This window comes from Periplaneta americana, chromosome 2 (assembly GCF_040183065.1).
Source record: "Periplaneta americana isolate PAMFEO1 chromosome 2, P.americana_PAMFEO1_priV1, whole genome shotgun sequence".
NCBI lineage: Eukaryota > Metazoa > Arthropoda > Insecta > Blattodea > Blattidae > Periplaneta > Periplaneta americana.
In genome coordinates, this window is record NC_091118.1 from 199,627,328 (window position 1) to 199,644,328 (window position 17,001).

The 17,001-nt window shown below is 35.7% G+C and overlaps 1 protein-coding gene across 2 annotated transcripts in view; it reads right to left on the reverse strand.

Annotated features, from left to right (window-relative positions):
• Myo81F (Myosin 81F) overlaps positions 1-17,001 on the reverse strand; it is a 337,994-nt gene that overhangs the window by 98,172 nt on the left and 222,821 nt on the right. For both annotated transcript variants that reach the window (XM_069819364.1, XM_069819362.1), the window contains exons 4-7: positions 9,813-10,068; positions 4,760-4,950; positions 4,443-4,661; positions 1,077-1,241 (exon numbers count right to left, since the gene is read on the reverse strand). In XM_069819364.1, coding sequence (XP_069675465.1) covers positions 1,077-1,241; positions 4,443-4,661; positions 4,760-4,950; positions 9,813-10,068 — 831 coding nt within the window. The remainder of the gene's footprint in view (positions 1-1,076; positions 1,242-4,442; positions 4,662-4,759; positions 4,951-9,812; positions 10,069-17,001) is intronic.

A 17,001-nucleotide genomic window follows, 5' to 3' on the forward strand; every position in this document is an offset into this window, starting at 1 on the left:
AATGTTATTACAGTGAATCGAGGACAGGTAAGATTAAAATAGCTTCTTAAGCACAGAAAACTTGATAGGCATTCGTTTCCTGTATTTCCTAAAATAATTTTTATGACCAAATGTGTGGTCTCTGGATCAAAATGATCGCATTGTAATTTTTTTATACAATTTAAATTAAGTAACATATTAAACGATTTATCCTTCTATCAAACACGAATGTTCCCTGGATCAAATGTCCTATTTTAATTATGTAATTACTTTATATTTATTTCTAACGGGTGCAGCAGAGCGCACGGGTATGGCTAGTAATAATATATTTTTGTGTAATGTAATATATTTATATAGTCAAAATAACAGGACTCATAAGTACAATTTTTAAACCTACAATATTTTCAAGGCGTATTAGAGTAAAAAGTCCCGCGCCGTGGCGTCGTGGTCTAAGGCACCCTGCCTAGGGCTCGCGTTACAGAATGCGCACTGGTTCGACTCCTCGTGGGGGAATAAATTTTCTCATGAAATTTTGGCCAGTGTATGGGACCAGTGCCCACCCAGCATCGTGATGCACTTGGGGAGCTACGATAGGTAGCGAAATCCGGTTACGAAAACCAGCTATAATGGCTGGAGTGCTCATCGTGCTAATCACACGATACCTCCATTCTGATTGGATGATCGTCCACCTCTACTTCGGCATGTGGACGTGAGGCCAGCAGCCGGCTGGTCGATCTTGGCCCCTCGTGGGCTGTAGCGCCGCGAATTATTATTATTATTATTATTATTATTATTATTATTATTATTATTAAAATAAACATTTACAAACGTTTGCACTTACAATGTTAATGTATGCCAGTAGGCTGTGGACTCTAAAAACATCTGATAAATTAAAAATTAGAGCGGCTGAAATGAAGTTCATGAGAAAAACTGCGCAATATATTTTGTTAGATCACAAGACTAATGAAATTTTATATGAACAACCTCTCCAAAAGTCTCCTTACTTCTGAAACCAAGAGTACAGTGCTTCGTACTAGTTAAAAAGAGACGTGGAAACTTTCTGATATGTATCAATTAGCATTTAAAATATGTCTCACCTCTTGCAGCTTGAGCGGGATCTCTGTGATGTTGCCCCTAACATTGATCTGCCTGAGGAGAGCCACCTGGACGAGGTCTTCCATCTGTAAGCCCAACAGCGTCGCCACAGTCTGCAGGACCTCTTGATCCTCATTGGTCAGTTTGCATTTCTCCCCGTCTATGTCCTAAACAAGGAAGAAATTCAGAATTTAGGAGAGAAAACCTATGTTTACATCTGTAGTGTCATTCACGACTTCTGTAGGCCTATAAAGGATATTCATTAAGGACTAGGGTGACCAGATTCACATCGATAAAAAAGAGGACACAAAGCTTCAAAAAGGAGGACATTGTTCGAAAAAAGAGGACAGAAAATATGTAGTAGCCTACTTTGATTTAGGCTTAGGTCTATATTATACTTTAAATTACGTCAATATACAGTACAGATTTAGGTTTATATCATACTTAAAAGTATGTTAATATCTATTTTATTACAAAATAATTATAATAAAACTTAATAATAATAATGATTTTACAGTTAGCTACATATGAAAGTCAAGAAAACTATAATTATTAAAGAGGACAGAAAATATCTATTTATATTTAGGCTTAGGCCTACATTTTATCTTAAATTATGTCAATATTTATTTTATTATAGCATACTTATGATAAAACATAATAATATAAAAAGATTTTACAGTTAGCTACATATGAAAGCCAAGGTAACTGTAATAATATTATCAAAAGGAGGAGGAAAGAGAGTTATGAACGTTAGCAAAGAGGATATTCCGTCGATGCTGCTGCCACCTACTGGCAAATTACTTAAAAAAGGCGTCAAATCAGATAATTTTAAAATATCAGGCATACAAGTAATGAAAAGGAGGTCATTTCTTGATTTTTTTAAAATCGCCCTGACCCCGGACAAAGGCATAAAAAGGAGGACATGTCCGGATAAAAGAGGACGCCTGGTCACCCTGTTAAAGACCAGATTCTTCAAACAACGTTTTGAAAATTTTGCATTACAAACAGTAACTCACATGATCCTGTTTTAAATTTCTTACAATCCTGTACACTAACAGATTAGGCAATTTCATAACAGCATCCGTAGTGTCGTCTAACAAAATGTAATAAGTCTAATGAAAAAATTGATTGATTTATTGATTAATACGAAGGCTTACAATATCAGTCAAAATATGAGTGTAGAGCCTCAGAAAAAAAGTTTAGTCGCACAGATACTTTATAAGACTCAGAAAGGAGGCAGTGCGCATGATTAGAGGACGAGCGACCTGGTTCACAAGAGAAAAACTAGTTGAGGTATCAAATTAGTTTTGTTTCGTTGTATATCTGATCATGCGCACTGCCTCCTTTCTGAGTCTTATAAAGTATCTGTGCGTCTAAACTTTTTTCTAAAATTGTACGTCAGTGGTGACCAAAGCGGGTGTGGTGATTACAATGTGTAATCACAGAAATTCAAACGGGTACGAGGAGTTTCCTGTACATTGCTGTGTGTTTCATTCACGCACTGAAGGCAAGCAGTGGCGGTATCATGTCGCTCTACAAACTCTGTCTCTACAAGCAGTACGAGGTGGTTTCGTAAAAAATGAGAAGGAGAATTTTTTTTTTGTTCTGTCGGACAAAATTTAATATGTTTATTATGCTCAACGGTTCAATTAGGAGTATATAGAAACATTAATTGCCACGCTGAATAATGTATTATTATTAGGTTGTTTTACGACGCTTTATCAACATCTGAGGTTATTTAGCGTCTGAATGAGATGAAGGTGATAATGCCGATGAAATGAGTCCGGGGTCCAACACTGAAAGTTACCCAGCATTTGTTCATTTTGGGTTGAGGAAAAACACCGGAAAAAACCTCAACCAGGTAACTTGTCCCGACCGGGAATCGAGCCCGGGCCACCTTGTTTCGCGTATTATTATTATTGTTATTATTATTATTATTATTATTATTATTATTATTATTATTATTATTATTGACCACTAAGTATGTGTTTCTATAATTCTTCAGTACGTGCATGAATACTGATATTTTTAGATTTTCTCCCAAAAGGATAAAATTTAATCTTGTTAATCTTTAGATGAGGATAACTATTTATTAGTTATTCATTTAATAATACTATTGTAGAAAAACTGATTCAATATTATGTGCCAACGAACTGTTGAACGCCAGGAATTGGCATGTCTTAAATCATAGCCAAGAAGAGAAAGATGAGATGAATAAATGTAAGGAAGTCAGTTACCTAATGGGGTTTGAAATATCTCGTGCTCTAAAGCCTTTTAATAGAACAGAATTTCTCAAAAGAGTAACGATTAAAGTAGCTTAAATAACTTGTCCATAAGAAGTTTTTCATTTTGAAAAACCACGAATTTCTCGACCAAGTATCGAGAGAAGAATTTAGAAAATTCCTGATTATATTCAAGAGGAAGGTTAAAAAAAGAAGCAAGAAAAATCGTATATTATTCACTGGCTCTTGATGACAGCAGTGACATTACTGATACAGCAAAGCTTGAGTTTTTTATCCGCGGGATCGATCAAGATGTTAGTACAGGAACCACCACTGGTTGTAGTTTTCATGCCAAGTACCTTTCCTCCGTCTCCTTACTTCATAGGTTGTCTGTCGCATGTAATCACTGCAGCTCGAGTTTTGGTCACCGCTGGTGTACGTACATACAAGTGTACGTGCGTGTATTCATGTGTGTATATATAATAATAATAATAATAATAATAATAATAATAATAATAATAATAATAATAAAATGAAATACACAGGGTGTTTAAAAAATACGGGGCATAATTTCAGGTATGTATTTCCCACATGTAGACAATCAAAATAGTTAATTACAACATGTGTCCGGAAATGCTTTATTTCCGAGTTATGGCCTTCACAACATTGAAATTCACCGGAACGTTTTTCTTTCCGCAGGTCGTTGCCGTCAATGGAGACATTAAGAGGGCACTCTGACAGTTCATTCCGAGGTGAAGGTTACATTCAGTGTTGTGTAGGCGTACTTGGATCGAAGGTTTCCTGATCGATGGATAGGGATGGTGTTTGGGATCGTGTTCGCAGGTCAATGAGACATCGATGTGAGGTCTGTATTCAAGCAGGAGGTGGACATTTTGAACATCTTCTGTAATGACAACGACCTGCGGAAAGAAAAACGTTCCGGTGAATTTCAATGTTGTGAAGGCCATAACTCGGAAATGAAGCATTTCCGGACACATGTTGTAATGAACTATTTTGATTGTCTACATGTGGGAAATACATACCTGAAATTATGCCCCGTATTTTTGAAACACCCTTTATATGCAATAAATGCAATGTATGTATGTATGTATGTATGTATGTATGTATGTACGTATGCAACCTCACCTCGAATCCCATGTTGCCAAGCCACAGAATAGCAGACAGAACACTAAATATGCCGTCGCACATTTCGCTGGGTATGTGCAACACATTAAAAGCCAGTCTTAAAGCGTCGAACTTCTTAGCGTCACTAACTCCATCTATCTTGATGCAACCAGATTGATTTAAGTACTTGTAGAAGTCTGCAGGCTTAAGTTTCAGTTGGTCTGCCAGTTCCTTGTTGCTCTGAAAATCACGGAGTGAATACACAATGACAATAGCATTCGATATATTGCTCAAATGTCTCTGAAAATAGACTATACCGCACAACTGCATCCCCATACCTTGGCTGCTTCCACGAGCTGGTAGAAGACGTGATAGTTGCGTTCGCCGGGGCTTTGGAATGTGATCCGCGATTGTTCCAAGAGGTAATCCTGAATTATGCACCCTTTGATCATCCATTTACTGTCAAAACAAACTTGCATGAATTTACCAAATCTGCTGGAGTTATCATTTCGCACAGTCTTAGCATTACCTAGAAAACACAAAGAGAAATAATTAATACAGGATATAATATATGTCCTTTCTTCATTTTAATGCTAGTTAATACACACATAGGCCTACAGGTAACCAAAAAATAGATGGTTTAATGGAGTCAGAGAAGATGGGAGAAGGATTTTGGAAAGTAGAAACATGGAAAGGGATGCGGCAAATAGGGAAGAGTGGAAGCAACGTCTGAAAGAAGCCAAGGCCCGATTTGGGCTGTAGAGCTATAGAGGAATACACACATATACCATAATTCGGAAATTTCAATAGTCCGTGGAACTCCAGTCCTAAGTTTGAAATTATAAATCAAGGGGTGAAGTAGAAGCGCCCAACGTCACCCACACTTTTTAATATATATTACATACCAGGTATTTCAGACCACCCATAACATTTTAATATTTTCTCTAGGTTAAGATAAATTAGAAATTAATATATACGGGCTATTCCATATGAAATCGATGAGTAAAAAACCTCGCATTTTTTATACTCTAATTTTTTCCCTATTTATACAAGGTGCTGAGGAGAGTGCATTTTGAAAAATATACTATCGAAAGTCAAACGGTTTTCGTACTATTGAGCGACAAATTTTGCGTATTTTATAAAAACAAGCCTCTTTCAGCGCTCAGAACTCTGGAACCATTTATTGCAGAAAATTGAACGGGAGCTCATTTTGAAGCTGACATTTGGTAGGTTATGAAAAGAAGTAATCCTTATTTTTATTGTATACAGAGAGACAGATAATCTGATTTTACTTACTTTTAGGCTTTTTGCCAATTTGTAAAAATGTGAAGAAAATTGAGAAAAAACTTGCATTATTAAGAGGGATTCGGCATTGTTTGCTTAGTGGCTCGGAAATAAGTCTCGAGGGTATTAAATAGATTATTTTCACACGCCTGGACTTGAACGGCGCAGCACCGCACGCACTGGCCGAGAGCTGAAGATGAGCGAGCGTCGGGCGTCATTTTACTCCTGTGTTTATGAAAACTTGTGATAAAGCTAGCCCAGCTATGCGCTACTAGACGAAACATCACGTGTTTGTCTCCTGGCCTTGCTTGTCTGGGCTAAATCCCGCCTCACAGTCAGATGGTTACTTCACGCGCGTACTATTTATTTTCTTTATTTGATATTTTCAATATTTTCTTATCAACGGTGCACCAGTAAAAAATATGTTTATTTGTACTTTCAATGCGGAATCTAACCATATATTTTAAAAATATGTCTCGTGGGCAAAGGCGTCTTAATGAAGAAAAATCTAAATTTCTCTATTTCCATAAAAAGTAAGAAAAACTGTTTACATGTCAATATAAACTTTAATTTCTCAGCATCAAAATAAACCATGATTTTGATCATTGGATGAAAGGGTTTCGGAGCCACAACAGTTTAAAGTTACTAATTTTATGAAAATACGACAAATTTAAATATTTTTAATTTAAACACTATGAAGTTCTGATGCCTCAAACTTTGCACAAAGCATTGTATCACAGTTGTCAACGGACAGAAAAAGTTTCATTGTAGTTAAAAAATTGCAAGGTCAAGTTTCTCTGTATTTCGGTCGATTTGAGATGGAATAGCCCATATGTATATTTTCAGATTCCTCATTATTCTGATATTTCATCCGATGATAGTCAATTTCGCCACGCTTGTGATTTCTCCGAGCGAGAAAACCCGTTCATTGAACTCAATGACAATTTAAATTAGGTATCGATTACCAAAATTTGTAGTGGAACAACTTAACCAAAGGTTACGTCCTCAGTTACAACGACAAACAAACGAAATTATAGACTGAATCAAATGCAAATATCAATTAGTCCTAAACCTAGTTTACATGTTCGTAAGTTAATTTTTTCTACGATAGAGCGTAAAGTTGCATTTCACCTACTGTTATCAGTACCTAAAGTGAGTTCTTAAAACACTAGTGCGTAAAATAGCAAGTAATCACTTTAGGCACTGCTATTCATTTCACGCATTGCCAAAGAAAATGTAATATTCAATATACAAACTTCATTTAATAAGAAATTAATGCATATACCTCGATCTTTCATCACTTAAATGTTACATGTAACACAAAAGTAAAAAAATTAACATTCATATCTACATATTAGCCCTCATTAAGCTTATTATGAAGTTAGGCTATATTATGTAGTATTCATTGTAACAAGATTTATCATTAAACTGTTCCTAACCGCTTTGTTGATTATACGGACGGCTCAGACGGCCATGAAATCGTAAACATGATTAAACATGCAATTTCACGGATATTTACTTCTCATTGGTTCTGAGTTTGGACGGACATGACATTGTGATCTTCTAACCTCTTCAATTTGAAGTATTTATTAATATTTGAGGAGAAAAATTAGCTCCGGCGCCGGGTCCTTGGTTTCTACGTACTAAGCGCTCTAACCACTGAGCTACGCCGAAGTTCAATCCACAGCACCGGATCGAATCCCTCTCCTGCAGTGTTTTTGCCTTTGTGGCCTGACTCCAAGTTCAACATGTATGTTGACTTTTTTATGTTAGAACGCTTGGTACGTAGAACCAAGGGCCCGGGTTCGATCCCCGGCGCCAGAGCGAATTTTTCTACTCTAATATCAATTGAATCGATTATTTTTAGAAAGGACTCTAGTCCATTTTTGATAGGACGTTATTGTATTCGTAATACTTGAATACACCTCATAAATGACATTATTTCATGAATTCGTTAAGATGTACGGAAACTGAACACTTTTCAAAGTACATTTCAAGAGGTCCCATTCCTGAAATAAGGCCTTTATTTTATGGAGATTTGATTGGTGTTGTGATTTCGGACTAGAGTCCTTTCTAAAATGACTGATTCAATTGTTACCGAAACAGACATATTCTGTAGGTCCAAAAGAATAATCTTTAAGTCGACTGAAATATTTATTTAATGTAAATTTGTGCTATCATAGAAAAACATTGTATGACACACATTCGTAAAGCCATCTTTTTGGCCCTAGTGTCTTTGTGAAACTCGTACCAAAAAAAGAACCTTTACGAACTTGTCCCATAAAAAACTACTGGATGTTCATCTCAAAGTGTGTCATGACGTCACTGTTGTGAGTCAGCGATTTGAAGCGAGTTTCAGCTTTTATGCCAGAGAAGTTGCCTATTAATCAAGGCGTTCAATCTGAACTTGAGAACGTGTACGGTATAACTTGAACGTCGTAGCAACAGATGGCGGTCTGTACTGTCTGTGTGCTACCATAACCTCTTTCTAACTGTGTTTTGCGCCGGCAAATCGTACGAAGGGTATTTGTTATCATCGGTTACGTACGGAAACATTCCACAGCACAAATCAAATGCTTCGTGTCCATGTTGGCCGTCGAAGTTAATGTAAACAAATACGAAGTAATCGTCTTAACCCTCTCCCCATATCCCGACAGTAAGAAAAAACCCACCTCAGTACATGTTTCCAAACAGTTCACATTCCTGCCACTACCGGCGTTACCATACGTAGAGCTAAGTACTCTTCAGAATGAACGCCGTACTTGCTAGGCAACTTCTCTGACACATAGGTAACACACCTCTGCGGAAGTGTAGGAAGATTGAATTCTCCAGGCTCATCGACTAGCCACATGACGGCATACAGCGAGCCATGACACAATTTGAACTGAACACCCAGTATTATACAGGGACTTCATTTTATTTTTACTCGCATTTTTATTGTACCTGCATTTTTTAATGTACTTCACTCTCACCCCTTCACTAATGTCCTTGCTCCCGTCAGACACACAAACTTACGGCCGCTGTTGCATTCGAAGTCTTCAAGCAGTGAAGTAAACACTGCAGTGTATAGTGTGTTTCATAAATATGATTGCGTTTTCTATAGAAGAAAGAACGTATATCAATAATATCGTACTAAAAATTATATTCAAGAAACGATAAATTCAATTTCAGAGAATATGCTTCAAGATGTTTTTGATAATATGCGTACTGAATTGAAGCCTGCATTATAATGAACGGCAACCATTTTCAGCAACTTGTTTAAAAATTCGGATTAGCTTTTTTTGAATTGAGGTGGCTAGAAGCAAAGGAATGCTAGTGACATTTGTAATAACATGAGTTAAGTGCATCCAGTGTAAGCAAAAGTATCTAAAATTTTAGTGGCAAAGGGATATTTTAATCACATCACACATTAAAATTTAAATAAAAATTTCACCGATTTTACGAAAGCTTAAATATTTAAACCCCATTTTCTCAAAAGTAACAAGTGCACTTACAGCCCTTTAGTTACGACCCCCTCAATTTAAATGCACTCTCTATATTGTATGCTAACATCAATAATTAATATGCTAAATAAAGTAGACATTACATAACGAACATAGCCGCCTGAAAAGTTGAGTTTTTGAAAAAAAAAATGTTACTACTCTACTGTATTTTGATAAATTCCGTAAAAGTGATGATCAAACTGAAAATCGTAATATCGTATTTCCCTACAACTTAAATGGATACACTACTTTTCTCTCCTCCTATACCTAGTAAAATGATTTGTTTACATATTGCACTAGTAACATCAAACTCCTGTAATGGAAGGGGGCAACAGTGTTTCCGAGTATAGCCAGGTTAATGTTAAAAATGTTGGTAAAAATAAAGTGATGTCCCTGTAGAACATAATTATGTAGAAACTAACTTCGAGTTATACACTAATGTTCAATTAAAATAACGGATAGTTAGTGATTTTTATACAATGGGCCTTAGAATATCAAAGAAAAGTAGGCCTATATATGAAAATAAAATTTGTTTTAATAATCCTACCGCTCCAACAATCTTATTGTTTGATACAAGTACAATATGAACATCGATTACATTTTTTTTTTTCAAAATGGAGCCTACCGAAAGCTTCGAGAATGGTGTTGGCCTCGAGGATCTGCTGCTCCACCCACGTGCTAACGTTGCTGGTGACCGAACACAAGTACTGCAGGATGAACTTGGTGGTCTCCGTCTTGCCTGCCCCGCTCTCGCCGGAGATGACGCACGACTGGTTGCTGCTCTCCGACGCCTGCAGGGACTTGTAAGCCGCTTCGGCCAGCGCGAACACGTGGGGCTCCAGAGCGCCCATCTTCTTACCGTGGTACGTGAAGACATACTCCTGCGAACAAGAGAAAATGCATTTATCATCTCAATGTGCGATAAGGATGATTTACACGGTGTTGCTTTTGGCGCTAGTCGCTAGCTTTTCCGTCGCCACTTAGACGCTTTTCCGGAGCGAATATCTGGCTACAAAATTCGCTAGCTGATAAAGTGTGCTATAGTCCCGACGCTGTTATTTCCAGCGTGACTCCGCCTCTTTGGTTACATCTTAGAAAGTGAAGGCTCTATAAAGTCTAGGTAGGTGATATCGTTCGCCATTTTTGTTCTTACGTTGCCGAGCAACCATACGAGGAATCTATTTGCCACACCGTTAAACATTATCATGTCGTAGCTCCTATGATAATAAATCAAGCAATGTAATTCAGCAAATAACTGAGCGGCAAATAACTCCTTCGTGTGCTTTCTGCGAATGCCAACGAAAGAGCTAAAATGGCGGGCGATTATATTAAGGCCCGATTGTATAAACCATTTAATCTTAGATCAGAAGTTAAATTGATCCTTGTTTCAGCTGAACTTGGAATTTTGTGTTGTATAAAGTCTAATCTGAGATTAATTTGTCTCAAACTAAAGTCAACTTTGACTGAAGAAATTTCTCCGATTAAGTTAGATGATCCAAGTTCAGTTATTTCTTTTCTGTTTGAAATATACGAGTGACAGATTGTGCAAATAAAATATCCATTATTATTAATATTAATAGATATGTTAGGTACATTTATATATATTTCTTTCAATTTCTTGCTTTAATACACAAACAATCTTATATTTTATAAGGCTCTATCGTGTTCAGCAGTATCAAATAACATAACCTATAATTATATTATGTTCATAACAACCATTAATTATTAATGGATATGATCGGTACATTCATAAATGTTTAATTAACCGTATTACTAAACGAAAATTGTCGTTTTATAAAGCTTTATTATGTTTAGCAGTATCAAACACCATAACATGATAACAACTTGGAGAACAGTCAACCTTCTTCTTATTGTCCGCCATTATTTACATTGCACAAAAAAACCAGTGTCTCCAACAGAGTGTAATACGGAAAGTCGCGAAAAAGTAGTTGTAAAGTCGCTAGATTTCTCATTATCAACAAAGAAAGATTAAATTTTGTCACTATGGGGTGCTAAAAAGGTCACTAAATCCCTATTTAAGCAATATAAAAGTTAAAAGAAATTGTTGTTGAAAAAGAGTTAAAATCGCTAGAGTGGCAACACTGAACAAACCTGTATAACATGGTCCGCGCATCACGTATTTCACCTGTTTCCTTTTCACGTGAACTTAGATTGCATTTGAACCAAGATAATTTGATCGCAGAAAAGTTTTATACAATAGAAGAAGTGTCTGAACTCGGTTTACTTTTCGATCTTCGATCAAAGTTGATCTTTAGTCGGGGAGTTTTATACAATTGGGCCAAAGTGTGCTATAGTCCCGACGCTGTTATTCCCGGCGTGACTCCGCCTCTTTGGTTACGTCTTAGAAAGTAAAGGCTCTATAAAGTCTAGATAGGTGGTATCGTTCGCCATTTTTGTTCTTACGTTGCCCAACTACCATACGAGGAATCTATTTGGCACACCGTTAAACATCATGTCGTAGCTCCTATGATAATAAATCAAATGCAATGTAATTCAGCAAATAATTGAGCGGCAAATAACGTCTTCGTGTGCTTTCTGAGAACGGCAACGAAAGAGCTAAAATGGCGGGCGATTATATCAAGTATTTATCGAGCCTGAAGAAATGAATCAGCGAATCACAAGACGCACGCGTTTAAATTTAGCCGACCTGCAACGCGATTGGCTGCCGAAATTTAGAGCGACGGGACTATAGTAAAAGTAGGAAGTTACCAGCGATAAGTGTCCTGATGTCACAGGAGGATGCTATTCCAGCCGCTGTTATGCTTTTTGCACGCGTTATAGTGAGGATCGCGTAAGAGTAGTTACTATAAAAACCTAATTTGGTCGTCTTTTCAGTGTTGCCAACAAATGCCAAATATCACCATAGATGGTAAAGTAACAATGCCATATACTGAAATAATAATAATAATAATAATAATAATAATAATAATAATAATAATAATAATAATAATAATAATAATAATAATAATGTCTCGGTTATTTAGGCCCACTTATTTACCACATTTCATCTTCATGTTGGGAGATATTTTCTAAATAGTTCAATAATTTGTAAAACAATACAGTGGAACCCCGATTATCCGTCACTCTATTAACCGATTGACGGATTATCCGACTGTCTCTCGCTTTCTCTCCCCCCTCTCTCTCTCTCTCACTCTTTTTTTTCCTACAGAAACATACGAAGTACTACTTTACGTTATATCAGTATACATTTTTTAAAATGTACTCCAAAATGTCAAAAGAAAACGTGTTGTGCTAAATATCGAAAAAAGTGCAAATAATTGAGTAATTTGGGGAAAGAGAAACTGTGACACATCTAGCATCAGAATACGAGACTGGTGTTACAACTATGCGCGACTTAATAAAAAATCAAGGATGAAGTGTATAAAGTACGTAAATCTACAACATGAGACCTGTATATTCCTATCCTTCCGCTGACAGCCATTACAAGGAATTTCCTTGCCCCTTAAAACCCCGTCGTTGACAAGCAGACTTGAATGAGTGAACTTCTGATCCACTACCTTGCAAGTTAAACACAAGAACACGGAGAAAATTACGAAAGTACAAGTACTGTTCACTTAATTTACGAAAATATTTTGTAATACGGATTATCCGATTTTTTCGATTAACCGTTCAGTCCACCCCCTTCATTACCACGGTTAATAGAGGTTCTACTGTATATTTTCCTCCTGGATCTCTCGCACATTATGTTGGTAATAAGTACGGTAAAGGTACTTAATTCCGTGATACTCCTAATCCCGTGATAAAATTTCAATTGACTGTCATGGAGTTGTGGTCTCTGACGTCTGATGCCAGGAGATGTCTTCTTTTCAATTCTATTGACTACCCGCCTTTTGAATAGATGCAGTCGACTGCAAAAGCTTTTGTTCAGCGAAAGGTGGTTGACCAGTAAGTTTTTCTTTCTCTTGTGACCGCTCCTGAAGAAACATTTTATATTCGAGGTAAGAATTAATATAGCATTATAAAAATGATATATTACTGTAGAATATAGTCAGCTGAATCAATGTGTATGATTATTTAAATATTGTGAGACAATAACAATGCTACAGGAGCTTTCCCATTTTCGAATTTATTTTCATATTTCTCCTTCCTTGCTCACTCGACCAGTGATGCCAACGCTAAATTGTGAAAATTAATGTCTATGAAAGAAAAGATCTAGTGGAAATAATAACAGAAATAAGTTATAGAAAACATCAATTATAATTATAATAAAATAATAGGACATATATTTAACTTAATTACTGCTTGTTAGGAATATAAATACTGAGAAATAACTGTATTATAATTCAATTTATTCAAATTTAATTTTGTATTGAATTTAACTTTCAGTTTATTTTGTTTATAATATATGGATATGTAATATGTATTCCTGTAGTTACACAAGTATTTTCTATAAAATTTGTCACTTAAGCCCTTTTTCTATGTTGTAATTTCTTGCTTAATCCATATTAAAACAATATATCATGACTTTAATGTGTTTTTCCAATTACACGTTCGTTTTCTGAGCAGTTAATGAAGATTATTTTAGTATCACGGAGTTAGGAAACCACTATCACGGAATTTGAATCCCTGTCACGGATTTAGGAGCCACTGTATAACAATGATTTTTAAGTAGGTTATTTTACGACGCTTTATCAACATCTAAGGTTATTTAGCGTCTGAATGAGATGAAGGTGATAGTGCCGGCGAAATGAGTCCGGGGTCCAACACCGAAAGTTACCTAGCATTATAACAATGAAGAATCATATATTATATACCAAACTTGTGAAACTGTTGACACTGAATGTTGTAAAAACTGTAACTAAAGGTCCAAATAACGTCATTTAGGTGTTATTTGAAAATTTGTATTACAATTTTGGCATAAATATAGGCTATAGACTATATAAATACAGAATTTTGATGGTTAAACTCTGTATTTGAATGTAATATATGGTGGAAGATGTTTTCAAAAGAGTCACTATATGGCAGAGATCTTCAGTTGTGCTAGATATGTTACTGGCTTTGTCTGGTTGGGGCGACTCAGCTAGCGACGTCAGCCCTGTAGTCTAGAGCGTGCTGAAACGTGATTTTGCTGGTTTATAAGAGTTTTTTATGTTGCCAAGAAAACTTTAGTGGGGTTCTAAGTGTCATATTACGCTTTAATTTAAAATGGTCCATATTTACCAATATCGTATTACTCTCTTTGTGTTAGTGCTGTGTATCTAGAAAATGTGACGTGATAGAAAGAAACTGACTTTTCCACTGAATTTATCACAAAAAAAAATTAGGTAAATCCACCCATTTACACACCAGATGCACGAAAAAAGTTTCAATTTGTCGACTAGTGTAATTATTTAAAATAATGTACACATTTTGTATATTGTCTTCTTCTGTAACAACTACCACAGTTGTTTCATAATCGTAATATCGCCATGTTATCTGCCACGAATAATCTTCGTAGTTCAAAAGGGATGTTAAGTAAAGAATTAACATCACACCACCAACACTGAGCAAACAAGTAGTGGGATTCTATGTCAGCAAGGAGGAAGGTCGCCACTTGAGATAGTGCAATACAAATACAAGACACGAACCCTCTATCGCTGCTAGATAAATGTGTGTGTGTGTGTGTGCACTTCCGTACTGACATTCCAAACTGAATCACATCAGTAATTATGTGGTACAAAGAGCACTACTGAACTGAAACAAATATAAAAATTAATAAATGAATAAATAAATAAATAAATAAATGAATAAATAAATAAATAAATGAATAAATAAATAAATAAATGAATAAATAAATAAATAAATAAATAAATAAATGAATAAATCAATGAATGAATGAGTAATTAAATGAATGAATGAATGAATAAATGAATGAATGAATAAATAAATGAATAAATAAATGAATAAATGAATAAATCAATGAATGAATAAATGAATGAATGAATAAATAAATGAATAAATAAATGAATAAATGAATAAATCAATGAATGAATGAGTAATTAAATGAATGAATTAATGAATAAATGAATGAATGAATAAATGAATAAATAAATGAATAAATGAATAAATCAATGAATGAATGAGTAATTAAATGAATGAATGAATAAATGAATGAATGAATGAATGAATAAATAAATGAATACATAAATAAATATCTAAAATAAGTAAATAAATAAACATAAATAATAAACACAAATAAACGAACATATAAACAAACAAATAAACAAAATAAAAACAAAACAGGCTTAAATAAAAAGTCCAATTCTGTAGATTATCGGTTAACATGAATTACCGTAAAGCGAGAGGGCCTGGATTCAAATCATAGTTGGGACAAGTTACTGGTTGGTGTTTTTTCAGAGGTTTTTTCCTTAACCACTTGAATAATAATAATAATAATAATAATAATAATAATAATAATAATAATAATAATAATAATAATAATAATAATAATATTATTATTATTATTATTTTATTTAACGACGGTCGCAACTGCAGAGATTATATCAGCGTCTCCGGTGTGCCGGAATTTTGTCCCGCAGGAGTTCTTTTACATGCCAGTAAATCTGCTGACAGAAATATCTACGTAAACAACTACATAAATATCCAAATAAGTAACAACTAAGGGTGCTATTCATAGACATTTCGCTAGCCCGCGCTACGAGCGTACTAAACAGGATTCATATCATATCATATCGCTGACACTGGTTTATGAATACAAAAAACGTTAGTTCGCTGATCATCCACCGAAAGCCCGCGCTAAGAATGTCTATGAATACGGCCCTAAATATCTAAGTAAATCTATACATAAATTTTCAAATAAGCATTGAAGCACAATTAAATCCCATCGTCCTCGGTCGGGATCGAACCCGCAACCTCGGGGACAGAAGACGAACACTATACCAACTGCGCCACACAGGTCGACTTAACCACTTGAAGGAGAATTGTTGGGTAATTTTAGGCGTTGGATCTCAGACTCAATTTGCCTTCATTAATTTCAACTTCATCTATCATCTTCAATAGTTTCAGGTCGACCAGGAGATGCAGCAGATGTGGTACAGTAATTCGCCTACAGATGTCAACTGTCTGGGGAAACTACATAGATCGCAGGAAAGAGCTTTCACAGCGAACTACGGCAGATCAGGGAGCTACCAGAACTGTTTAGTCCCCTGGAATAGATGGCATCATAGTGAATCGCGTTATTCACTGTGCTGCGATCTTCAGAGAATGCAGCAGGACGTAGTACGTGATTTGAGGACGGATGCCATCGATATGAGGAGGCTGCAGAATATCAAATGGGAGACGGAGGGGCTATCCTGTGTACCCGGACTCCGTCAGACTTTGATGTTCTAGATGAATCGATAAGATAGCACCAAGCAGTGAATAACGTCCTCACAGGAATGGGATCCTAAGGACTTCAACAATCATCTTATAACAGGGAGATCGGCATAATAAATCTTAGGCTTCGGTGCATGCCTTTGGGTCTTCCTTAGAAATAATAATTTAAAACAATACATAATGTCTATGTAAATAACTTCATATATTTATGAACAAAATTTCTGTATATAATAATTATTTATTATTTTATTGGGTTATTTTACGACGCTGTATGAACATCTAGGTTAGTTAGCGTCTGAATGAAATGAAGGTGATAATGCCGGTGAAATGAGTCCGGGGTCCAGCACCGAAAGTTACCCAGCATTTGCTCGTATTGGGTTGAGGGAAAACCCCGGAAAAAAACCTCAACCAGGTAACTTGCCCCGACCGGGATTCGAACCCGGGCCACCTGGTTTCAC